Consider the following 27,402-nt stretch of genomic DNA (forward strand, 5'->3'; position numbering starts at 1 on the left):
TCTTTCCTCCTATGGTCATGATTTACAATGCTAGTAATATTAGTAGCACTGGGTGATTGTCATTGAAAATAAGTATCCCTTATTACATAAAAGGTCAGGAACTCATTGGTTAGAGGTTGTTCTTTGCTGTTCTGGATTGGTCTGCCACCCATTTAGTAGTTGATCCCCTGGGTGTATGAGTTTGCAGGTACCTCTCAAAGAGAGAGTATTGAGCTTCAATTTGTGGGCTTTCGTGAATCTTTTCACATTGGGGTCAATGTGAACATTACCACAGAGGTGTGTTCCTGCCTTGGAACCACATTAAATATGATTGAATTATACTGGGGTAGATAAGGCTCCTAAAGCCTAATCTCCCATGGAGATGAACAGACTTTACTACAAATCTCTCCAATGAGCAACTCTTTCCTGTAAGTCCTATTACTCGTTCAACAGTACACAAGTGTCTGAGATAATTACAATTGCACTGAACCATCCTAAAGCAACCCATTCTAACCATGGTTGTCATGTGTGTCCACCACTAGGGGCTTTAGAGGAAAGTTGTGAAATCATACTTGCCACATCCTGTAATAGGCACTTTGGCTTTAGGTTTCAAAGACAAAACAATTCTACATTTACTTCAGTTCTAAAAATTCTAAAACAACCTTGTGCATGTTCTGCTTCTCTTTTATATCCCACACACATTTCTGATAGTTTACTGTTTCTCATTTTTTTGTTTGCCACCTGACTAACCTTGTGTACTGAATGACTTAGGCTCATTACGTAGTTTGCATCATAATCTCTTTTTAGTCAGACTTTACATCCTCTGCCTCCTACAAATTTTGCACCGCAATCTGTAGTTTTTTGACAAATATTAATGTGCCTGCCCTGTTGTTGTTTATTGTGTAGCACAGTACTGTGGAGGACTCTAGTACCTGACAAGAGTTTTCTGGATAAGAGGAGACTCCAGTCCCTTCGATTTCCTGCAGAATGGGCCACGGTTTCTTAATGACCTGATTGTTTGCACTAAGGACAAGATTATTTTTCCTTGTCCAAACCTATTCTGACTCCTACCAAACATGAGCCTTTCTTAGACCCCGGAATACTGACATGAAACAATGGGGTGGGGGGTCCGTAGAGCTACAGGGGTCGGGTATCTAACCCTCTTATGCAAGGACTTAGCTTAGTGCCTCAACATTGGATTAGACAGGCAGTTGAACAGCAGCCCTCATGCTATTCCACTGAACAATCCTGTGTAGGCAGTGTTTTCTGGTAACCTTCAGTCCCTCTAGATGGTTTCAGGGATACAGTGGCAATCCAAACAATCTTTTGTTTATGAATAACACATTCAAAGATAGCAACAGGGACATGTAGTTTAAAATATTTATTTTAAAATCATCAATCTAGTGCATAAAATATGTATGGTAAATAATGGAGAATGCAAAACTAAAAGCAGTTAAGAATGCAAAGGTCCGCGAAAATAAGCTAAAGGCTTCTAACATTGTTAGGAAGTTTCTGACATCCTAATACCCTAAAGATATTTCTAAGTGATACCCTAAATCATTGCTAAGATAATATAAAGCAAAACATGCATTATGGCTTTCTTAAGATGGATTGTACACCAAACCGTTTGATAGCTGGATGCAGCTATTCCTTATCAGAGCTCTGCCGCAGAAGCAGTATATGTGCTATAGAAATCCTTCTGTACGGTTTCTGGAATCAACTCTGTGACGACTGAGAACAAGGGGCTCAGCAACCTACTGTGACCTCTAGCAATTATTCTGTCACAAAGACCTCTCATAATCAATAGTCAAATCCTTGTTTTTTTAAATGTTTGACGACAGATTTTGACTGATATTCACAAAATAAAACAGGGTTAAACCTTCTGTCATACTAAAATAACATTGCGCAAAATGCATCTGCGTGACCATTAGGCATCCATCTTTGCAAACGATATGCTTGTACTGTAAAGGACCATATTGTTGTGGCGGCACCGATTAATACACACATAAAAAATATCAGCCTACAGGGTTATTAGCAATGATAAAATTAGCATTTTTGTGTGTGCTCTAAGAACTGCGCACTTCCTATTGAAGAAAAAAAAAAAGAAGCTGACAACAAACATGGTATGAAAATAGCCTACTGGAGTTATCTCTATCACATTCTTCACAACACCACAACCAGTCTTAGATGACACTCTAATTTTGTTTCCTCTAAACAAGGCAAATTGAGCACAAATACTAACTAACCTGATAGCGGCACAAAGGATGAACCAATGTACCATAAGAAGAATTTTCATATATTGAATCTTCTTTCATCGAGTCATCCGTTTCTGATTTGGATAGATGTCATTCTGAACCTTCTATATCCAAAGCATTTCACAGCAATCAGCTTCAAGAAACCCAAAGATGTGTCCATTATTGTAATGTGAAATTGCTGGCTCGGTTTAGCTTATCCTCCGTAATCAGAGTCCTGGGGATTACGATCTCGTCCTCTACCAACCTTTTCATGATGGTAGCACCGCCATGAAAAGGCTGGTGGAGAATGGGTGCAGTTGGCATGGGCAGTGCAGGCCCCCCCCTGGCCAGCACCATTGCAATGTTCACTGTCTGCTTTGAGCATTGTGAGGGTGCTAGTGCACCATGCATACTACAGCATTGCCACTGGCTCGATTATGAGCCAGAGACAGTGCTGTAGGCTGATTCCCACTAGGCAAGCTGGCTGAAGCTCAGGTTTCTGCCCTCTTAATGGGCCTGGCGGTGAGGTAAACATTTTGGCGGCAACCTCGCAGTCAGAAGTTTGGCAGACAGTGTAAACCATTCGGCGAACTCATAATAAGGCCCACAGTGTGAAAATAACAATTGTCATCAGGACATTTATACAGCATCTGGAATAATTAAAAGACAATAACAATGAAGTATTGAAAGTTTATTAGACTTAGCAAAACAATCCGTAAAGTAGTCCCTGAGAAACCTTTGTTTGTATTTGAAATGGGTCAGTCTCGAGGATAGATTAAGAAGAACAGGAAAACAGAAAAATGTTATAAATAACAAATAGTGAAAAGAATATCAAGTAGAACCTATGATGCATACATTGTAATATTGTTATCAAAAGACATATACAAACCCTGTCACAGGAAAACAAATTAAAGTACATAGGGTTTATACTTGTGGCACAACTTATGTAATGTATTTTATCAAATGCAGTAATGGACAAAGTAACCAAAAAAGCGAATGTATGAACAGACATAAATGTAATATGACTCTAAAAAACAATTGCCTTTGGCTAGACGCTTCTCAAGGAAGAAGCATGCAAAGAAGTATGATTCTAAACATGTGAATGATTTACCAAGAGGAAACAACAGAGAGAAGCCACTAAATCAGAAATGAGGAACATACTGGATTAATAGATTAAATATAGTAATCTCTGAGTGAGATCGCATTTATAATTGAATGTGTTTTATTTGAACTAAGCAAAAACCATCTGATAATGAAAGACTCACTGACACTACTAGTGAAAGAATATATTGCATTCATAATGTAATGCAGTAGACAAAAAACAAGATTCATATTCCACCTTCGGGTCAGAAGTATGCAGAAAAGAGAGACATATACTCAAAGAACTGACTGAGATGTAAGCATAAACGCAGAGGTATGCACATGAACCCCAACATCTAAGGACATCTAATGGCGGCCAAGGGATGTTTCTGGAAAGAATGAATATAAGAGGTGACCACCACAATGGATACACAAGTGACATTTAAAGTTTCTGAATTCTTGTAGGTCCTTAAGGCTAAATACTTTAAAAAGAGGCCAATTAAATTTTGAAACAAAAATTACACTATATAAGGCGTGTGCTGTAAACTATGTAAAGGTCTGTATAATTTGGCCTTTTTGAACAGTAGGTGAAAAACATAATTGAAATTGTAGTGTTGTTAACCTAAAGAAGAAAAGTGACAATTTTAGAAATGCTTTTAATATATTAATATTATGTCAAAATGAATGAATTGGTTTGAAAACTAATATTATAGAATATTGATAAAAGAACAATTTACTTTGCTTTGATAAACAATAAATGTTTTGAACGTATAAAAATATTTAAAAAAGACTTTCAAGGAGGTACCTAAGAAGCAATTCAAAAGTAAGTGGCTTAGTGTCTGCTACAGGGCTTTGTAGAGAAACATAAACCTTCTCAAGTTATCTTTGAATGTCATCTTGTCTTTTATCACTTTGGTGTGACGTGGGGCTGAATGGCTTTTTGCATGTCTGCCTTAGGAACCTACCTCAATAGTCGCAGCAACACCTTTCCTTTGGTAAACATTTAAGGCTGTTCACCATCACTTTGATGAACTCTTACATCTGCCTTCTCCGGTTAAGAGAAATGTAAACCTGTTATTGGTCTCTCTGACAAAGTGTATGGCTTTGTGCAATATGGGCTTGCTGATATCGAAGGTTAATATATTGGTAGGTATTATTTCTGGATAAAGTTTCAGGGAGCATCATGGAATTTCCTAAAAGCAGCCTTGCACTCTCTTTCAGAAGTACATGGTTGTTTTTCAGATGTTTAATTATTTTATTCCTAAAGTCAATATGGATTTCCATGACAATATTTCTTCAGGATTTTAAATCACAATCCTGTGATTCTTCTGCTCTAGCAGCATTACAAAATCATGAAACTCTTCATAAAAAGAGCACCTCCTGGTAGAGTTGCTGAATATCTGTCTATAATAGCTTGTTTGTTTTAGGGTGTTTGGGCAAAAAAACATGTTGGGTTCTAACAACCCGTTTTTTGTCAGCCCATTTCCGGGATTTTTTCACCATGAATGGAATTTAACAGAATAATGAAACTAACAAAAGGAATGCCATTCATGGAGAAAAATCTGAGATGCGGTTAGCTTTTCACCAATATATTTTTTCTTGTTTGCCACCCCTCGTGACTATTGGACTCCCTTCTTTGTTGTCTCCTGAGAGACCACATGCGCTGCTGCTCGCAAGACATTTTGTTAAATAGAAGGGGGCTTGAAGCCCGCCCATTGCTTACCATTTGTTGGCTTTTTTGACCCTCTTATTTGCTGGCTCCTGATTGGTCAACACATGGCGGGTTCACTTTCTCTTTGCATGGACCAAGTACCGATGGTTCATTTTAATTTTTGGCCTTCCACTGCTCACACTGGGATTGATGTGCATATTTTTTCTTCTTCCTTTTGTTTTGTTATTGATTGTTCCCCATACCCCTCTCATGTTTTGCTTGCCCCCCACCCTCCCTCATTGTTGCTTGCCCGTCGATGTTGCTTTCTCCTCCCTCCTTCTCTCTCTTCGCTTACACTTTTATTTACATGTTGTTTTTCCTTCCCCATGTCTCCTCCCATACTGCTGCTTGCCCCCTCATTGCTTGCCCCAACATTCTTGTTACTTCTCCCACCCCCGTAGTTGCTTGGCCTGTGGCACCTTCCACCACCCCCTCCCACACCTTTTTTGCTTACCCTAACCCACCGCCCCCGTTTACACCAACCATCCTTCCACATTCCATCTGTTGTTGCTTGCCCCGCCCCACCCACACTCCGCCCATCACGAAAACACAAAATTGTCAAAGCCAAAGGGCTCTCAAATACCCTATTTGGCTTTATCAATGTGTTTTTATTTTTAGCCATGCTGTACAGCAGTGGCTCCTGTGCAGCATGGTTGAAAGTGAAAATAAAAGCACTATGATGTGACCAGCATCGACCACATCATAGCACTTTATTTACTTTCAGCCCTGCTGCACAGCAGTCGAGCTGCTGTACACATGGCTAAAAATGACATTGATAAGGCCAGTAGATCTTACACAGATGAGACGTTTTGGCTTTTCTCTCTGTTTCCCTGTAAAGCAACCCCTCCCCACCCCTGTTTTTTCATTTTGTATAACCTTATTTTGTTTAACCACCCACACCTATCCCTCTATGCCTTTTGTTTTGACCTTTTACAGATAACTATTTTATATTCTCCCTTATTCTCCTTGACATTATTCTACGTTAACATTAGCTCCCTCCTCTCCAAACCCCACAATGCCAGTGAGGCCCTTGCCCTCCTCTCCATCTTCTTCTGTTTGCACGTGTCAGAACTCTACCAACTTCCCCCTCCTCCTTTTTTGTTTACTCTCCTTGACTTCTTTTTCTCCTTCACCTTATGTGCAAGTTTTTTCTGCGTCTCACCTTCATGTCTTCTTTTTTTCTTTCCGGGTCACACTATTTTTTAATTAAGGACAATTTATGGTAGTTGTTCATTGAGCAATAAAAATCCCAAGGCCATGACTTTGATGGTCTGTAGTACTTCAATCTTTTAAGTCATTAGGGAGGTTCATGCTCCTTAAAAAAACATATATTCATTGAACCACAGCACAGGCAGCTAGCCTTCCTATCACAGCCACTTTGGGTTAAGGCCTGTGGTTTTCAGTATGTTTTTGAAATAACACTCACTCAATACTACAGTCACAATAACTGCATGTTTAATCAGGATGCTCTGTAGCAGCGGCATAGCTATCATTGGTGCAGCAGAAGCAGTGGAACCGGGGCCCAGATTCCTGGGGAACCCATTGAACTCTCCTAATTGCTGTATTAACTGCTTCAACAGCAATCAAAAGGGCAATTTTCCTTGCTTGCGCTAGGGAAATTGGCGTCCTTGCTACTCACGGCTCTGAAGATATTTCTTGTTGAAGCCTGGTTAGGCAAATGCTGTCTTCCTGCCTTGCAGTATTTTAGGTTGTGGAATTTGAATCCTAATCTATTGGAAATAAGGGACAGAGTGGAAAAATCATTTATTGGTGTTTCTCATAGTCTTCTTCCTTGCTCTCCCTTCCTCATACACCTACCAAGCCATCCAAGTAGAGCATCTGGCATTCAAATTTGCATATCGGAAATGTTGTATGCACTGGGTGTGAATAATTAGTGATGCACTGCTTAAACATGTCTCACATATGTGGAGGGAGCTTTTCAGAAAGAGGGGCTTCAAATGAAATGTAAAATGTAAGCATGCATGTTCACATGCTTTCTGGTTCTGCCTATGGCATGCAGACACTCCCAGCCAGTTGCGAAGCACGGGGAGCAACAACTGAGTTCCAACATCTGTCAATATTAACCTCATCTGTGTTCATCACAGTGGCAGGTGTCCTTCTTTGGCATAAGAGGCTTAGCCCAGATGTAAGTTCAAACGTTCTAAGCTGATGAGACCAGCTTAATCTACATTGTTTCATTGTATTCCTCTGCTAGGTCCCACATTTGGTGTATTTGGTTCAAATTAAATCAAAGCTCGGCTTACTAACTCCCTGTAATGTAGTTAATGTACATACGGCCCCCCAGTTTGAGAGTTCACCAGCTGCCACTTATTTGTTATTCATATTCTTTGCTCAAGGTCATGACAACCCACTAGTTTTTAAACCTAAGCTTGTTTTTCTGTGTTCTGCTTAGGGTGAAGCGGGAGCGAAGGGGGAGAAAGGTGAACCTGGACTAGATGGAACCCCGGGAGAGACTGGACTAAGAGGTAAAGATGTAAGTAGATTCTGAAAGAACAGTAAGATTGCACCAAGACACATAAACTCTGCACAGACTGAATGAGTACACAGGAAAGGGACACAAGCACCCACAGACTGGACTTCATAAAACATTGTACAGTCCCTCATGTTTACATATGTTCTTCCATTAAATATATGTCTTTTTCAAACCCTTCTGGCGCCACACCTGGCCACCGGGACAGACTATCCCAGGACATCTACTAGCAGTCTGACACATTAACCTCCAGAAAACAACTCAAAACTCATCTTTCACCTTGAAAAAAACCTGTGGCAGCCATTAACACCTTTTAAGGAAAACTGCTGCATTGTTCCATTTAAAAAATCGTTTACTTTATACTTTATTTAAAGTCGATTCCAGACATAGGGGCTGATTTAGAGTTTTGCAGGCGGGTTACTCCGTCACAAATGAGGTGGATATCCCGTCCCCTATATTACGATGTCCATAGGATATTATGGAATCATAATACGGCAGATGGAATTTTCATCAGGTTTGTGACAGAATAACCGGGTCCGACAAACTCTAAATCAGGCCCATCTCTGTGATGGCCACTAATCAGAGTGATTACTCCGATCCCATTACGGTCTACTCTTGCATCAGAATTTTATGAACTGTCCTTTGTTTGTAAAAGTTTTTACTGGTCACAAAAATACTAGTGATAAAAACTGCAACCAGCTTTTGCATCACACGTTTAGTACATCGGGACAGAGGGACTGTGTACAGCAAGGATTACCCAAATGTCTATGTATGACTGTAAATGGCTGAGCTTATTTGTGTTATATTTTTGTAAAAATCTATACAGGGTATTCCCCAAAATTTCACACCAATCACGTGAACCTTTTACAATGTGTGCTTATGTTTAGTTGACGTAACCTCATTAAATACACTTTTTAGATTGTCTGTTTCTGTTGACACTATTCAAATCTCCAAACATAGGAAACCTTTTTTAATTTGTTAATGTTTAAACAGGTATGCCCTGAGCAATTTTCGGTTAAACCTAAATGACCTCCAAATAGTATTTTAGAACTATATAGACTTTCCTAATACAATATTGAATGCCAACCTCACGTTACTTAATGGATTTTCTAAACGTGACGTTACTAGGACATGTGAAAGGTGTCAATGGGCATTAAGGTCCTCCTGGTTGCTAAAGACAGGGTGAAGCCAGAGTGGTGGAATGAACATCTTCCAGATGTTGATGCTGCTGTGAGAAAGAATGCAGATTGTACTCCATCTCCATCATTGACTGAATAGAGTAACTGGCACTCACTAACTCTAGTCGCTGCCAGTTGTGTTAGAGGTTTTTACCAATGTAGATACCTGGAGACAAGCTAAGACCACAAACCCAATTAATTTCACACACTGCACAACCACAAGACAGTGATGGCCATACCTGATTTACCTCTCTTATTAGCATCCAGACTATTACCTGAAAATAAATGACTCAGTAAGCACAGATGAACTATTTGCACCAACCATCAGATTAAGATAAATAATGTACTTACATGTTCTAATAGTTTTTAGTCTGTGGGTAAACAGTATCTATTGTCTGCAGACTTGTATTTTTCCAGCTACTACCCTCCCCGAATAATTGTTGTTTTAGGGTGAACCATGACCTGCTTTAGTACCTCTGATTATCTCATCAAAGAAGTTGACCCTATCCATAAGTGTGTACACCTGACTAAAGTGTCTCTCTCTCTCTCTCTCTCTTTACCATCCACTAGGAGAGATCACTGTATGTGATATATCAGTCACATCCCCAATCTCTGCTTATCCACCCCCTACATCTATCATTAATCACAGTATCATCATCATACGTGAGAATATGCAGCATCTACACACTATTGATTTTGCTGCGTGATTTTGGTAACAGATTGTATGAGGATACAGCGACCCTTGCTCCGTGGGGTCAGATTTGACCAGGATACAGTTGTCATGGCCCAGTGGGAGTAAGGCCCATCTTACCATGACAGGAGTCTTGCAGAACTTGCATTATGCACCCATGATTGCCAAGAAATGTTTGAGAGATTGTGAGAGGTCCTGGCCAACCATTACTGCTAGCTGAACCCCTTATATAGTAGTACCATCAACTTAATTAAGATTTTGAATGGTAGAGGAGGACGCAATCATGCATGTAGTGGAGGGGAAGATGAAGAATGTCCTCCAAAAAGGATCATGTTCCTGCATGGCTTCTGTAACTGTCACTGAATCACAAAGACATGTTCCTCTAGAGAAGGAAGTAGAGAACAAAAGCAAAAAGAGAGAGATCATAAAGTTTTCATATGGAGCAAAGAAACCGCAGCAGAATGGGTCTCTCTTAGCAGTTTTGCTTCGCTCTGCATCGTCACCATCAGCAAAATGTATTTGACTGTAAGATGAGGATCCATAATGAACTCCCCCATCCGCTTCAGTAAGGCGTGCACTAGAGCTCTCACTGCCACTGGAATCCTCAAGCTCAGAGACCTAGGGAGATTAAAAGGTAGAAGGGGCATTAAAAGCCTGAATAAATGGAGGGTTTAAGGTGTACCACTCCCACATTACTATAATGTGAGAGCTCCTGCTTACCTGAGAAAGTCTCCTCATGAAATAAAATCAAAATGCTGAAATATCTGTACAAGACTGGCAATATTTCAGTATTTGATGAAAGGTACCTATCTTGTCTCCAGCTCTGCAAGCAGAGAAAGTCAGTATCAGCACTGGGATTGAAGTTGCACTTAGTGATCTTGACCAAGAAGGTAGTGAGGGAGAGGGTTACATGGGGAAAGTTACTTCACCTTCTCCAGACATATCCAATGATACATATACAAAGAGGTCACCCACTGGTCATTACCAGACCTGCGAATCCCTGTGTCCACTTCAAAAAGCAGGGGCAGTATATTTTTCTAAAAATGGTTTTCACCCACACGAAGTCACCAATCAACATTAAAACTGTATTTTATGAAAATGCATTTGTTTTACTTGTATCCACTGGTTTGGAAGCCTGGAGATACCCATGAGGTGTTATTTAACTACTGAAAAATACTGGTTTGGTGTTGTAAGTTCTATGCACGGAGTGGATGCATGTTAATGTGTGTGGTTTTAACTTAAAATGTTGAATAGGTCAAAATAGAGTAGCCAGACCAGTAGTACTGACTAGGGGATATTGGACGAAAGCCAGTGACCCACAGGACAACAAGTAGGCCGGCTGAAGCATGTAGACCTGATTAGATGGTGGAGAGCTCATTGGTTCTATGAACATTCACTTTTTTTTTACTTGCCATAGCTCTTCTGATTGTAAACTGATTATGCAAATGTAACTCTTAAAATCAAAGTTCTCCCCCAAAGGTGGTTCGACTCACCGGGTGTGGACTCTGGTGAAGCAAGCCACATGACCCCGAGTGGGCGAGAGTCCTTTTTAGAAAAGGATATTAATCCTCCTTTTTGAGGTGGCTATAGGCATATGCAGGTCATGTAATGAGAGTTAGGTGACCTCTTTGTATATGTTGCACTAAGTGTTCCATTCCACTGACGAGTTTGATGAAATGTATATTCAGATCGGAGGGAAATATTGCATCCTGAGAGTACATTCAGCTACCAGGCTGGACAGACGCAGAAGATGTACAGGAAGTGCTGCTTCTTGAGGCGTATGCACAGCCATGCTTATGTCATGATGCCACTTGTGAAAGTTTGCAATATGAGTTTAATCCAACCACTGTTTTATTCCTCAGGGCAGCTCAGGAGAGAAGGGGGAGCAGGGAAGCAAGGTAATGTGATAGACTTGTCACCCACTCATTGTATTGCACGTACTCAATGGTGCTTAGTGTCTCAATTCTATATTTGTTGAGGTATTCCCGCGGTTGCTGTTGCTATAGCCTCAATTTTATCGCATGACTTTACATCATCTTCCTAATTTTACAAGATATGTTTTCTTTACCCCATCGATGAGCTCCAAAGCCGAGTGAACAGTAATTGTCTTCATAATACTTTTCTGTGGTTGGTTAGAAAGAAAATGCTTTTATGGCTGAGGTGTGAAATGGAGTCAGGACTGCACATACTACTGGACACCAAAAGACCCCGCTACTGTGAGAGGTGAAGGGGGACGATGGTGCACACAGGACCAGGGCCCACTTAAACTCAACCTGTAAAAGTGCAGGTTGCTTACATTTCTGTAAACGACATCAAACGTGTGATGGCAGAACTACATTATGCAGGTGCAATTACAACAGAAAAAATAATTGTAGTTCAGTTTAATGAGTTGTTTATCCTCACAGTGAGTCAGGCAGACCACGGGAAATAGTACACCATCGATACACACAGAATTGAATGTCGTTCTCAACAAAAGGTTATTGCATCAGAATTTAAAAAGCGAATGAAGGCAGCCAGCACGCCTTTGCAATGGACGTTTCACCTCGCGGAATGTGTGAATCAGAAGATCCCCCACACATTTTAATAATATCCACAATGAATCATTCACCATTTAAACAATGTGTACGTGTTTGCTGCTTGTAGTCCTCACACATGAAAAAAGCCGCATCTGGACCTCTGAATATTTCAAGAATGTGGATCCTCTCGGATGGATAAGAGTCACAGTACCTTCACTCAAGAAGGCATCATGACTGGGCAGTATCAAAACCATGCGTAATCTGGTGGTGCAATCCACACTTGGGCTTGATGAAGGTGGTGTTACGTTTTCCACCTTAAAGGACAGGGTATCATTATAATGCAAGTGCAAGCACATAAACCTTAAAGCATGTTAGGTAACGATCCCTCCTAAAAGGCTCTGGTGGCCTTCTTGTCCCATTTACCACGAAAGGGACTTTGCCAGATCCAAATTGGCTTCTTGCTATGTTTACATAAAACCTAGACACAGGTTGCAGGATTATTTTACACAGGCATGCCCATGAAAATGTCCTCGTTAGAGCGTGTGGCACTGTATCTGATGAGTCGACTGGTACGCTGCTATTATGTGTTGTGTCCTTTAATAGGCCCAGATTTCAATGTAGTTACTTGTTGTGGGTGAATAGGAACCGTTATGAAGTGTGCTCTACAACTTCAAATCCATCTAGGCCACGTTAATCATTTACGATTTTCTGTGGCTGTTTGAAACTCCTGCTATTACTAACTGTGGACAGTGAGCAAATTCATATTTATTCCACCTCCCATGGCAAAGACAATAACTAGTTCAAACAAACACAAAGTTCTTATTTTCAAGGGTGTAGCTTAGTCAATAAAGTTTGGGTATAGGGTATAAGGCTGAGATTTCCCAATAAACAAAGGGTAGGGTGGGCTGATGCCACTGGACAGTGGTAATTCACAAGGTTTGGGACTTTAGTTCTCAGTTATTTGGAAAAGTAAAGCAATCCAGTGTAGGACCTCTGTGGGACAGTCTGGACTATGTTGTCCGCTTTAGTCCAGTTCCTCCTAAGAGCAATGTAGGGCAGGGAGACCGAGGAGAGAGGGCTAGCATAAGCCCATACCTAACATCAGCAGACCAGACTAACAATGGGCAGCAGTAGCAGGCCTTTTTTGTAGCCTTGAATGCATGTGCATGAAGTAAGAACACCAATAGGCACTGTGACAAATGTACACTGCCGTCAGACTTCTCTGCAGAGCTCTCATTCGTGTCCCATCACGAACACTCACCCACTAATGAAACACACCCAGACACCTAGAAGCCATTCTGTTCACATAAAGGAGCCATCTGTTAAATGGAACAACTACAGTAACACAACATATAGAGAAAACAAATACTCTTAGGGAATGAGGCAATGCAAGATCAAGTTAAAATGTCATATAAACAGGGACTGCATCACCATTCTGGATTACCTCAAGGCTTTCTACAGTCATTGTTGGGAATTTGAGCATTGTTTTGCCTATAAAGGACATGGATTTAGGACCCGATAGGGACCCATTTCAAAATGGTTAATTACTGCAGCTTTTGAGATCTGGAAAGACCCCATTAATTTAAAGCCCTGCAGGTGGTACTGATGTGAAGTGAGTGCTGGGCAGAGGCCCAGTCAGGGTGACTCTGCCTGAGCATCACATAGATCTTTGTAGGCTAGCCTGCAATCCCTAGCCCAGGCTTAGAGGTGGAAAAGCTACTGAAATCTCAAGGCAGATGCCTGGCTCTGGCTCATTTCAAGGTCCTCTTGGACCCTCAAGCCCAAAACGAGCTAAGCTTTTATGTGGAGTCTGCCTGCCCCAACTTACTTACCTCATGCACCAATAATTAACAACAGTTAGTGCCTTTGATGTAGAATGAGGGAAAGAAAGAGATACCCATCTAGTAGCTGAATTGCATAATGTTAAAATCTGAGGTCAGTCCCACCTTCCCTGTTTGAGTAAATTGTGTGATCCTAGGCAATTATTTTATGTAATAGAACCTACTGTTTCTTCATTATCACAAATGAAAGTGCCTTCAAATGGATGACTTCAAGAAGTGTGCCCTACAAAAACCTCTTATGTTTAACGGACAATAATATTGCTTCATCTGTAATGAGAATCTAGGCCACATATCAGCTACACATGACAGATGGCTTGCCTCTCAATGACGTTGTAATCAGGCTGGGAGAAGGCATGAATATTTCTACATTTATGTTAAAAACTATTACTGAAGTAGTAAGGTGAAACACATCTGCTTGTTAAGGAAATACACTTTTTACTTAAGTGCATTTATCATATTTTACATGATGTTTGTTGCATGACTTGGATGATGTTGGACTTTTTTCCTTATGCAGGGTCATCCCCGACCTTTTTGCCTCCTGCCTCCTATTTTTTCTGACCTGTTGCTGTTGGTTTTTGAACTCTGAGCACTTTAACACTGCTAACCAGTGCTACAGTGCATATGCTCTGTGTAAATTGTATTGCTGATTGGTTTATCCATGATTGGCATATTTGATTTACTAGTAAGTCCCTACTAAAGTGCACTAGATGTGCTCGGGCCTGTAAACCAAATGCTACTGGTGGGCCTGCAGCACTGGTTGTGCTACCCACATGAGTAGCCCTGTAATCATGTCTCAGACCTGCCACTGCAGTGTCTGTGTGTGCAGTTTTAAACTGTAAATTCGATTTGGCAAGTGTACCCACTTGCCAGGCCTAAACCTTCCCTTTTCTTACATGTAAGGTACCCCTAAGGTAGGCCCTAGGTAGCCCCAAGGGCAGGGTGCAGTGTATGGTTAAGGTAGGACATATAGGGCCTGATTATGACCCTGGCGGACGGCGGAGGCCGTCCGCCAAGGTACCGCCGCTGAATGACCGCACCACGGTCAAAAGACCGCGGCGGCCATTTAGACATTTCCTCTGGGCCGGCGGGCGCTCTCCAAAAGAGCGCCCGCCGGCCCAGAGGAAATGCCCCTGCAACGAGGACGCCGGCTCAGAATTGAGCCGGCGGAGTTGCAGGGGTGCGACGGGTGCAGTTGCACCCGTCGCGTATTTCTGTGTCTGCTTAGCAGACACTGAAATACTTTGCGGGCCCTCGTACGGGGGACCCTGCCGTGCCCATGCCATTGGCATGGGCACGGCAGGGGCCCCCAGGGGCCCCGCGGCACCCCCTACCGCCATCCTGTTCCTGGCGGGTGAACCGCCAGGAACAGGATGGCGGTAGGGGGTGTCAGAATCCCCCATGGCGGCGCAGCAAGCTGCGCCGCCATGGGGAAATTCTAAGGGCAGCGGTAAACCGGCGGGAGACCGCCGGTTTGCCTCTTCTGACCGCGGCCGAACCGCCGCGGTCAGAATGCCCTGCGGGGCACCGCCGGCCTGTCGGCGGTGCTACCGCCGACCCTAGCCCCGGCGGTCTTGTACCGCCGGGGTCAGAATCACCACCATAGTCATGTGTTTTATGTGTCCTGACAGTGAAATATTGCTAAATTGGTTTTTCACCGTTGCAAGGCATGTCCCTCTCATAGGTTAACATGGGGGCTACCTTTAAATCTGATTAAAGTGTAGATTCCCTTTAAGAGCGGATAGGCATGAATGTAGGAAAGTACCATCTTGCCTTGCATGTTACCCCCATATTTCACTGTATATATGTTGTTTTAGTTGTATGTGTCACAGGGACACTGCCAGCCAGGGCCCCAGTGCTCATAAGTGTGCCCTGTATGTGTTACCTGTGTTAGGACTAACTGTCTCACTGAGGCTCTGCTAACCAGAACCTCAGTGGTTATGCTCTCTCATTTCTTTCCAAATTGTCACTAACAGGCTAGTGACCATTTTCACCAATTTACATTGGCATACTGGAACACCCTTATAATTCCCAAGTATATGGTACTGAGGTACCCAGGGTATTGGGGTTCCAGGAGATCCCTCTGGGCTGCAGCATTTCTTTTGCCACCCATAGGGAGCTCTGACAATTCTTACACAGGCCTGCCACTGCAGCCTGAGTGAAATAACGTCCACGTTATTTCACAGCCATTTACCACTGCACTTAAGTAACTTATAAGTCACCTATATGTCTAACCTTTACCTGGTAAAGGTTGGGTGCTAAGTTACTTAGTGTGTGGGCACCCTGGCACTAGCCAAGGTGCCCCCACATTGTTCAGGGCAAATTCCCCAGACTTTGTGAGTGCGGGGACACCATTACACGCGTGCACTATACCAGATTGACGCAGATACGCGACCTGAATCAACGTGGTTGAAGAATGATACGCGATTAGTAAACGCTGTAGCCGGAGAGTTTGGAGCCTTGACGGCTTCGATATATTCAATAACCGGCCCGAAATGTGAGATGACTAAAGGGCTTGACCGGTTGTCGTTCTCCACAAAAATCACTTGTGCCCTTATCCAGTCCTGATGAGGCCTTAATCTACAGGCCGAAACGCGTTGACTTCTCCTTACAAGTACATTGGGCTTACCGAATTAATGGACTATATAGTAAAAAATATTTCAAAATGCACCAATACACGCTTGTGTGAAAGAAATACACAAGCGAGTGATAGTCAAGTGCATTAAAAGCCCACTGGCTGAGTTAATAGAAGTGGATCACCTTGGTAGTTGTGTTATAGTGACCACTGTTTAAATGTGTAGGGTATGATGTTTTGTTAGTTTTGTTACTGTACTTTGTGCAATGTGTGGCTCATTGTGGTTTATATATGAGTTTTGTAAATAATAGTGCAGCAATTTATGTTATGTGTATTAGACTTTGGATTACACTACCATAGCTTCCTTTTTTACTATTTAATTTTTTGAAATAAATCTGAGAAAGAAATTACATCTAGGATTAACAGAATTAATGACTGTTTATTTAATTTAGGATTTAATTTGTCCCTACCTGTCATTTTCTTTTTTGTGACGATCCCTCTGGGCTGCAGCATTTCTTTTGCCACCCATAGGGAGCTCTGACAATTCTTACACAGGCCTGCCACTGCAGCCTGAGTGAAATAACGTCCACGTTATTTCACAGCCATTTACCACTGCACTTAAGTAACTTATAAGTCACCTATATGTCTAACCTTTACCTGGTAAAGGTTGGGTGCTAAGTTACTTAGTGTGTGGGCACCCTGGCACTAGCCAAGGTGCCCCCACATTGTTCAGGGCAAATTCCCCAGACTTTGTGAGTGCGGGGACACCATTACACGCGTGCACTATACGTAGGTCACTACCTATGTATAGCTTCACAATGGTAACTCCGAACATGGCCATGTAACATGTCTAAGATCATGGAATTGCCACCCCAATGCCATCCTGGCATTGGGGAGACAATTCCATGATCCCCCGGGTCTCTATCACAGACCCGGGTACTGCCAAACTGCCTTTCCTGGGGTTTCACTGCAGCTGCTGCTGCTGCCAACCCCTCAGACAGGTTTCTGCCCTCCTGGGGTCCAGCCAGGCTTGGCCCAGGAAGGCAGAACAAAGGACTTCCTCAGAGAGAGGGTGTTACACCCTCTCCCTTTGGAAAAAGGTGTCAGGGCTGGGGAGGAGTAGCCTCCCCCAGCCTCTGGAAATGCTTTGATGGGCACAGATGGTGCCCATCTCTGCATAAGCCAGTCTACACCGGTTCAGGGATCCCCCAGCCCTGCTCTGGCACGAAACTGGACAAAGGAAAGGGGAGTGACCACTCCCCTGACCTGAACCTCCCCTGGGAGGTGCCCAGAGCTCCTCTAGTGTGCTCCAGACCTCTGCCATCTTGGAAACAGAGGTGCTGCTGGCACACTGGACTGCTCTGAGTGGCCAGGGCCAGCAGGTGATGTCAGAGACTCCTTCTGATAGGCTCTTACCTGTGTTGCTAGCCTATCCTCCTTCCTAGGTAGCCAACCCTCCTTTTCTGGCTATTTAGGGTCTCTGCTTTGGGGAATTCTTTAGATAACGAATGGAAGAGCTCATCAGAGTTCCTCTGCATCTCTCTCTTCACCTTCTGCCAAGGAACCGACTGCTGACCGCACTGGAAGCCTACAAAACCGCAACAAAGTAGCAAAGACGACTACTGACACCTTGTATCGCTGATCCTGCCGCCTTCTCGACTGTTTTCCTGGTGGTGCATGCTGTGGGGGTAGTCTGCCTCCTCTCTGCACTAGAAGCTCCGAAGAAATCTCCTGTGGGTCGACGGAATCTTCCCCCTGCAACCGCAGACACCAAAAGACTGCATCACCGGTCCTCTGGGTCCCCTCTCAGCACGACGAGCGTGGTCCCTGGAACTCAGCAACTCTGTCCAAGTGACTCCCACAGTCCAGTGACTCTTCAGTCCAAGTTTGGTGGAGGTAAGTCCTTGCCTCCCCACGCCAGACTGCATTGCTGGGTACCGCGTGATTTGCAGCTGCTCCGGCTCCTGTGCACTGTTGCAGGATTTCCCTTGTGCACAGCCAAGCCTGGGTCCCGACACTCTAACCTGCAGTGCACGACCTCCTGAGTTGTCCTCCGGTGTCGTGGGACCTTCTTTTGTGACTTCGGGTGAGCTCCGGTTCACTCTTCTTTGTAGTGCCTGTTCCGGCACTTCTGCAGGTGCTGCCTGCTCCTGAGTGGGCTCCTTGTCTTGCTGGGCGCCCCCTCTGTCTCCTCACGCAATTGGCGACATCCTGGTCCCTCCTGGGCCACAGCAGCATCCAAAAATCCTAACCGCGACCATTGCAGCTAGCAAGGCTTGTGTGTGGTCTTTCTGCACGGAAACACCTCTGCAAGCTTCTTCACGACGTGGGACATCCATCCTCCAAAGGGGAAGTTCCTATTCCTCTTCGTTCTTGCAGAATCCACAGCTTCTATCATCCGGTGGCAGCTTCTTTGCACCCTTAGCTGGCATTTCTTGGGCATCTGCCCACTCACGACTTGAGTGTGACTCTTGAACTTTGTCCCCTTGTTCCACAGGTTCTCTCGTCAGGAAATCCATTGTTGTGGCATTGCTGGTGTTGGTCTTCCTTGCAGAATTCCCCTAGCACGACTTCTGTGCTCTCTGGGGAACTTAGGTGCACTTTACACCTACTTTTCAGGGTCTTGGGGTGGGCTATTTTTCTAACCCTCACTGTTTTCTTACAGTCCCAGCGACCCTCTACAAGCTCACATAGGTTTGGGGTCCATTCGTGGTTCGCATTCCACTTCTAGAGTATATGGTTTGTGTTGCCCCTATACCTATGTGCTCCCATTGCAATCTATTGTGACTATACATTGCTTGCACTGTTTTCTATTGCTATTACTGCATAATTTTGGTATTGTGTACATATATCTTGTGTATATTTGCTATCCTCATACTGAGGGTACTCACTGAGATACTTTTGGCATATTGTCATAAAAATAAAGTACCTTTATTTTTAGTATATCTGTGTATTGTGTTTTCTTATGATATTGTGCATGTGACACCAGTGGTATAGTGGGAGCTTTGCATGTCTCCTAGTTCAGCCTAAGCTGCTCTGCTTAGCTACCCTTTTCTATCAGCCTATGCTGCTAGACACCTCTTCTACACTAATAAGGGATAACTGGACCTGGTACAAAGTGTAAGTACCCCTTGGTACCCACTACAAGCCAGGCCAGCCTCCTACAATGTGGAGTTTAGGGTCTCTGAGCTCACAAATTAAAAATACATCTCTTAGTAAAGTTGATTTTGAGATTGTGTGTTTGAAAATGCCACTTTTAGAAAGTGAGCATTTTCTTGCTTATGACATTTCTGTAACTCTGCCTGTTTATGGATTCCCTGTCTGGATCAGTTTGACTGTTGGGCTGGTTGGACCTCTCACAAGACAGTGACACAAAGGGAGCTGGGGTGTAGCCTGCATTTTCCGATGTGCCATCTGTGCTAGGAGGGAGGGGAGGAGTGGTCACTCACACCTGAAAGGGCTGTGCCTGCCCTCACACAATGCAGTCTCCAACCCCCTGCTGAGTGTCTGGGTCCTAGCCCGGGCAAGGCAGGATTTCACAATCAAGAGAGACTTTGCTTTGAAGTAGGCCTACTTCAAAGGAGAAAATGGGTATAAGAAGGGCACCCAAAACCACAGACTTTAGAACACTTCTGGAAACCAAGAGGAACCTCTGAATAGAGAAGACCTGAAGATCTGAGGAAAAAGAGCTGCCCTGCCTGTGACTGTGCTTTGTGGAGCTATCCTGCAGTTGCTGCTTCTGCCAGAGTAAGAGGGCGAAGACTGGACTTTGTGTGCCTTCCATCTTGTGAAGATCTCCAAGGGCTTGATTTAGAGCTTGCCTCCTGTTGTTTGAAGTCTCAGATACAGCAAAGACTTCTCTCTGCCAGCACCTGGGGTCTCTAGAGAGACTTCTACTCTGCCAAGTGGTGCCCATCCTGTTCCTGGGACCCTGAAAGGAGAAGCTGGCAGCCCAAGAGTGAGAAATCCCCGCACAGAAAGGCGTGCGGGGAAAAGATCGACGCAACTCCGATCTGCGGCCGAAAAATCGACGCGCACTGGCTTTGCGGCTGAAAATCGCCGCTCGCCTGCAACGCGACCTGAAGATCAACACCCGGGGCTGGAGAAATGACGCACAGCATCGCTGACGGAGGCTGGTGAGATCGCAACCCGCGTTTCATGGTTTTTGGATTATTGTGCGGCTGGATTTCCGATGCAAACACCGCTGGACATGTAAAAACAATGCAAGGCCTGCCCAGACCTGAGAGTGCTGACCGGATTTGATGCATCGCTGTTCTGCGGGGAGAAGAAACGACGCACGCTGACCTGACAAAAGGAGGAACGATGCAAGGTCTCGCTCGTGAGTGAAAACGACGCATCACAAGCCCTTTTTGAAGTACACTAACCCATGCAGGGTTATTTTTGAAGCACCCAAGGTACAGTTTCACGCTAACAGCTTTAGCGTTGTGTTTAAAACTACAGGAAGACTCTTTTTAGTTTTTAATTGTTAACTTGACTTGTGTATTGTGGATTTTTGTTGTTTTGGTCTTGTTTTGTTTAGATAAATATTTCCTATTTTTCTAAACCTGTGTTGTGTCATTTTGTAGTGCTTTCATTAAGTTACTGTGTGTGTTGGTACAAATGTTTTACACCTAGCACTCTGAAGTTAAGCCTACTGCTCGTGCCAAGCTACCAAGGGGGTAAGCAGGGGTTAGCTGAGGGTGATTCCCCTTTACCCTGACTAGAGTGATGGTCCTTGCTTGGACGGGGGTAACCTGACTGCCAACCAAAGACCCCATTTCTAACACATGCCAAATATTTAATGTCTCAACTTGTGCACAGGCTTTTAGAGCCAACCCTTGGCTCGGTTCTGGCTCGATTCTCCATGTTACTATGTTGGCTGGCCTACCTCTACCCGGACTGCAGCAACACTCGTTCTGACTGACACGGCCATGACCAACACAACTAAGTAATTATTAGGGGATGTCCCACCCCAAACACCTCCTCACCCCCATGAAGCTACGTCCCTGGACACATATGTTACCATTGCTCTGTGAGCTTTGCAGAGTAGCCAAGGACTGAATGTGCATGTTGTCTAAACACCCCAATGACCCACTGATGGCAGACTGAGAATCTTGTACTGCCTTCAGCAGAGCTGTCAAATGTTAACCCATCATAAACAGCCACACACAACCTGAGCTCACCTAGATACCTAGAATTAACATTTAACATTACATGCTATACAAGAATCCTATGTCGTATGAAGAAATAAGCATTGGAAAAGCCAATAGGTCTCGCCTCTGCAAGAGTTAGTGTCTTTGCCAATGTATTTGAGTCATGTTGTTCACCAGCATGTCTGCTGTTCAGCATAGCTAAAAGTGAGTGGCATAGAGGAGAGTGTGGTGTGGTGTGGAGTGTTATGGAATAGAATGGCAAAGAATGAAGTGACAGAGAGTGTTATGTATGGAAGTGGCATAGTGTGGAGTTTCAGAGGGTGGCATACACTGCAGTGGCATAGAGTAGAGTGGACTGGTGTAGAGCGCACTGGCATAGAGTGTTACAGAGTATAGTGGTGTAGAGTGCAATGGCATTGAGTGCAATGGCAATGTATTCAGGGGTATACAATGCAGCAGTCGCATAGATTAGAGTGGTGTATAGTAGAGTGGAGTAGCGTAGAGTACAGTGGCGTAGAGTGGGGCAGAATGGAGTGGGGTATAGTTAAGTGATGCAGAGGGCAGTGGCACAGAGTATAGATGAATGGCGTAGAGTGCAGTGGCATAGAGGGGTGCAGAGTAGAGTACAGTGCCGTAGAGTGCAGTGGCTTATAGTGCAGTAGTATAGAGTGGAGTAGTGCAGAGTAGAGTGGTATAGAGTTCAGTGGGGGAGAGTGCAGTGTTGCAGAGTTGTGTGTCAGAGTGCAGTGGTTTGTAGTGGAGTACAGTGGCATAGAGTACAGTGATGCTGAGTAGAGTGCAGTGACATAGAGTGCAGTCGAGTGGAGTGGAGTTGAGTAGAGTGCAGTGGTGAATAGTAGATTGTTTCAGAGTAGAGTTGAGTGGCGCAGAGTGCAGTGGCACAGAGGAGAGTTGAATGGCATAGAGTGCAGTGGTGTAGAGTGCAGTGGCACAGAGTTGTGCAGAGTAGAGTGGCATAGAGTTCAGTGGTAGAGAGTGCAGTGTTGCAGAGTGTCAGAGTACAGTGGTGTAGAGTGAAGTGGAGTGACATAGACAGCAGTGATGCAGAGTACAGTGATGCATAGCAGAGTGCAGTGACATAGAGTGCAGTTGTGTAGAGTGCATTGGCGTTGAGTGGCATAGAGTGCAGAGGCGTGGAGTGGCGCAGAGTGGAGTAGAGTGGCATAGAGTGCAGTGACATAGAGTAGATTATTTCAGAGTATACTGAAGTGGTGTAGAATGGAGTGGTGCAGGTTAGAGTACAGTTACGTAGAGTGGCATGGATTGTAATGTGTAAAGTAAAATGGTGTAGAGTACAGTGGCAAAGACTGCAGTGGTGCAGAGTAGATTGGAGTAGCCTACAGAGAATTGGCGTACAGTGCAGTGGCACAGAGATGAGTGTTACAGAGTAAAGTGCATTGGTGTAGAGTGTATTGACACAGATTGCAGTGGGTTAGAGTGCAGTGTTGCAGAGTGGCGTAGACTACAGTGGCATAGAGTGGAGTTGTGCAGAGTAGATTGGTGTGGCTTAGACTAGAGTGGTGCAGAGTGCAGTTGCATGGAGTTGTGTAAAGTGGAGTGGTGCCGAGTAGAGTGCAGTGTTGTGGAGTGGTGTAGAGTGGAGTGGCATAGAGTGGAGTAGTCATGGTTTTGTAGAAAACTCTCATTACAAACAACACATTTTCAATTGAAATGACTGTTACATTTGCACAGACATGCAGTTTTACCAATAAAACTATACAGTGCACAGAAGTAAATGTGTGGACATTTCATCACCTAGTTTAAAGATTTGTTTTGGTTATATTATCTGTTTCCAGCACAGTTCAGAAATAACAAAGAAACGTGTTTCATTTATGGGTTCATAATTCTAATATATTCTGAAATACTTACACAGTTCATTTAAATGATGTTGTGTTCTAGAAAAAATCTTCTACCCCAAGTATCCAGCAAGATTGTCACATAAACCCTCCCACTTTGAAGTCAGAGAAAGGAAAACAAGCACCCATGGAAGACAGCGCCTGACTTTTGACCTCGGTCTTTAAAGGCACAGCAAATGTGAAAAGATTAAGAACAAGATTTAAAGGCCTGTTAGCATATAGTGAGTTTGTGGAAGAGTACAGAAAACACCGCTTAGGTTATAGGAGGGACAAAAGGAACTTGGAGAGCCTAAAGCAAACAAAGCCAGCAAATGGAAAGCCAGAACATGTGAATTACAAACCACAAAGCCAATGGTGATCAATGAACAGAATGCATTTCTAGGTGAACTTTCAGAAAGTCCCCAAAATGTCCTTTGCAAACCTGACGGAAGTGCTGTTTGGTAGACTGCGATCTAAAAACTACAGAAACAGGAAAAAGCAGGTACTCCTAAGGATTGCAACATGAAGTAAAATGTGTGAAATGTAAACTGGGGCGCATCCCTAACATGGATTACCATGAGGTTTTTTACATTTTGTTTCCTGCAAAGTTAAAGATATGATTACAGGGCCTGATAGGGAGCTGTTTAAAATGCAATTTTTATTTAGAGCTGCATCTGAGACATGTAGCTTCACTTAAAGCCTTACTTGGAGCCTTACTTGGAGCTTTGTAAAGGGGATAGATGTGCCCCTAACACATGAAGTGGTACATGGGCAGGAGGAGGTCTGCTGTTATGAGGGACAAAGTGAATATCAGGACACCACTGGCTGAAGTAGTGTCTTCAGAATCTCAACCCAAGCTCCTTATGCATTGTGCTACTGGTGTCATCCTGACAAAGAGGAAGTGAGTGACAGGCAGGGTCCCATGGCGACAGAGCGCAATTTAACATCAGCCACACACTCAGCAACCTTGCACTAACACTGAAAACCCGACTTGATTCATAGCTGCTAAAGTTTGAGATTGTGTATTGTGACATTTTCATGATTTCAGTGTACTTATGAGTGATATTTAGCGACAAAATGTGTGACACACAAAGTGACACTTTCTAGTCAGCAAAACTAAGCTGTGAAGCCCACTACACATCCTTCTCACATCATTGCTCCTTTGACCATTACAGCTCAGCTGCTTGCAGTAAGTACCATGGGTGATTTATGACATTCATTGATTTCTCCAAACAGACACTGTAAAATTGCCATTTTAAATTTGGCTACATAAACACCTTTTATTGCAACTTAGAAGTTAGAAATCTCACTCCTGTCCTCTATATATACAGTTCTACCCACACTAGTATCAGGAGCGTAGCTTGGTCAATATAATTGATGGGGTGTGAGCTTCAGTTTTCCTAACATTCATGCTGGTGATGAGGGGGGCTTAAGGGGCAGTGGACAGAAAGAGGAGTGTGGATTGTTAGAGGTATTTAGAACGCAAACTCATCAACATTTTTAAGGCCCTTAAAACAAGACAAGAAAAAGCGTGTGCGTTGTTGTCAGTGTGGGCATATAAAAATCCCAGGTAAAATTTAACAGACACTTCGCATTACCCGACTGACACTTCACACTTCTCTTTACTTCTACCCAACTATTTACTACAGAATTAATTTCTTTGGGGCACTGCCCTGGCGGATTAGGAGCGCTAGCCCTGCCAGCCCCTCCAGTGGAGGAGAAATGGCAGTGCTGGGGCTCCAACTGTGGCGCAATTGCCATGCCCGTAATGTAGATGTCGGACCTCCACATTGGCCTAGGCCATGCCGGTCTTAAGACGGCCAGGGTCGTAATGAGGGGCAAAAATGTGTTCATCTAATGCTTGATGCATGGTACTTGGTGGGGCTGTTGATTATCACCAGGCTGCCTGGGGCCACAATGACCAAACTCAGAGAAAATATTAAAGGGTGTTCCACCCCATACGTCTGAAGATTCACCTTGCCTATTTTTCCAGCGTATACAGTATCTGACAAGTAAGTTGGCTACCTTGAAACACTACATAGCAGCAATTCACTGAATACAGTATTTGACAAATATGTTGGCTACCTTTATGCACTGCACAGTAGCAAGTGGCTGGGTGTGTCAGCCATACAGCATCCATTTTAGGACATCCTCATTCCTCACTCCTCATCCTTACTTCTCATCCCTCATCCCTACTTCTCTTCCATCATCCCTACTTCTCATCCATCATCCCTTCTTCTCATCCATCATATATTATCTCTACTTCTCATCCATCATCCCTGCTTCTCTTCCATCATCCCTACTTCTCATCCCTGCATCTCGTCCCTGCTTCTTATCCATCATCCCTACTTCTCATCCATCATCCCTGCTTCTCTTCCACCATCCCTACTTCTGATCCATCATCCCTACTTCTCATCCATCATCCCTACTTCTCATCCATCATATATCATCCCTACTTCTCATCCATCATCCCTACTTCTCATCCATCACACATCATCCCTACTTCTCATCCATCACCCCTACTTCTCATCCATCATCCCTGCTTCTCTTCCATCATCCCTACTTCTCATCCCTGCATCTCATCCCTGCTTCTTATCCATCATCCCTACTTCTCATCCATCATCCCTGCTTCTCTTTCATCATCCCTACTTCTCATCCATCATATATTATCCCTACTTCTCATCCATCATCCTTACTTCTCATCCATCACACATCATCCCTACTTCTCATTCATCACCCCTACTTCTCATCCATCATCTCTGCTTCTCTTCCATCATCCCTACTTCTCCTCCATCATCCCTGCTTCTCATCCCTCATCCCTACTCCTCATCCCTGCTTCTCATCCATCATACATCATCCCTCCTTCTCACTTCTCATCCATCATCCCTACTTCTCATCCATCATACATCATCCCTACTTCTCAACCATCATACATCATCCCTACTTCTCATCCATCATCCCTGCTTCTCATCCATCATACATCATCCCTACTTCTCATCCATCATCCCTGCTTCTCTTCCATCATCCCTACTCCTCATCCCTGCTTCTCATCCCTACTTCTCTTCCGTCATCCCTACTTCTCATCCCTACTTCTCATCCATCTTCCATCATTCCTACTTCTCATGCCTTGGCCATCATCCCTACTCCTCATCCATCATCCCTACTCCTGATTCCTCATCCCTCAGTCATACCAACACATTTTCAGTTTTGTGAAACACACCTTCACACTGATTGGTTAGGAACAGCCAATCAGAGTTATGAGAGAGAGCTGCATTCTAACAGCTCTGCTGGTTTGGGAAATACAAGGAGCCCACAGCCTGGGCCATAAATCAGCTCTTGGAGAAAGGTTTATACAGTTCATCTACAGTTCATCCAAAATCTTTCTGGTTTCAGAAAAGAAAAAAAGCAGCTCTCAGAGATAAAAGCAGCCTTAGATGTAAACATATTATTTGTTACAAATAAAAAGCAGGCTCAGCTTTAAACATTTTATTTGTTACAAATAAAAATAAAACCAGAAAAGCTTTGGATGTATTTGATTGCACTGTCACCAGTCCAGAGTTGATTTTAAACATTTTTCTTTCTACATGTGAAACTGAAACCAGAAAGGTTTTTGGTTGAACTGTAGATGACCTGTATAACCCTTTCTCCAAGAGCTGATTTATGGCCCAGGGTGTGCACTCCTTGTATTTCCCAAACCAGCAGAGCTTTCTGCAGAGGCCTGTGCAAACAGAAAAAGACTGAGTTAAATAAAATTAAATATTGTGCAGCCTTGAATTCACTGGAAACAAACATACTGTTGCATTTTCTCTACTCCCTCTTCACCCACCATGTGCAATGAGAAGGCTGTTTTTCATTAAAATAGAATGCAGCTCTCTCTCATAACTCTGATTGGCTGTTCCCAACCAATCAGTGTGAAGGGGTGTTTTACAAAACTGAAAATGTGTTGGTATGACTGAGGAGTAGGGATGATGGCTGAGGCATGAGAAGTAGGAATGATGGAAGATGGATGAGAAGTAGGGATGAAAAGCAGGGATGAGGGATTAGAAGTAGGGATGATGGAAGAGAGGTAGGGATGAGAAGCAGGGATGAGGAGTAGGGAT

The 27,402-nt window shown here is 43.7% G+C and overlaps 1 protein-coding gene across 1 annotated transcript in view; it reads left to right on the forward strand.

The window, feature by feature from the left end:
- LOC138288093 (collagen alpha-1(VII) chain-like) overlaps positions 1 to 27,402 on the forward strand; it is a 963,348-nt gene that overhangs the window by 426,723 nt on the left and 509,223 nt on the right. The window contains exons 49-50 of the mRNA XM_069229319.1: positions 7,418 to 7,498; positions 11,227 to 11,262. Of these exons, the coding sequence (XP_069085420.1) occupies positions 7,418 to 7,498; positions 11,227 to 11,262 (117 nt within the window). The remainder of the gene's footprint in view (positions 1 to 7,417; positions 7,499 to 11,226; positions 11,263 to 27,402) is intronic.

Source organism: Pleurodeles waltl, chromosome 4_1, assembly GCF_031143425.1.
Source record: "Pleurodeles waltl isolate 20211129_DDA chromosome 4_1, aPleWal1.hap1.20221129, whole genome shotgun sequence".
NCBI lineage: Eukaryota > Metazoa > Chordata > Amphibia > Caudata > Salamandridae > Pleurodeles > Pleurodeles waltl.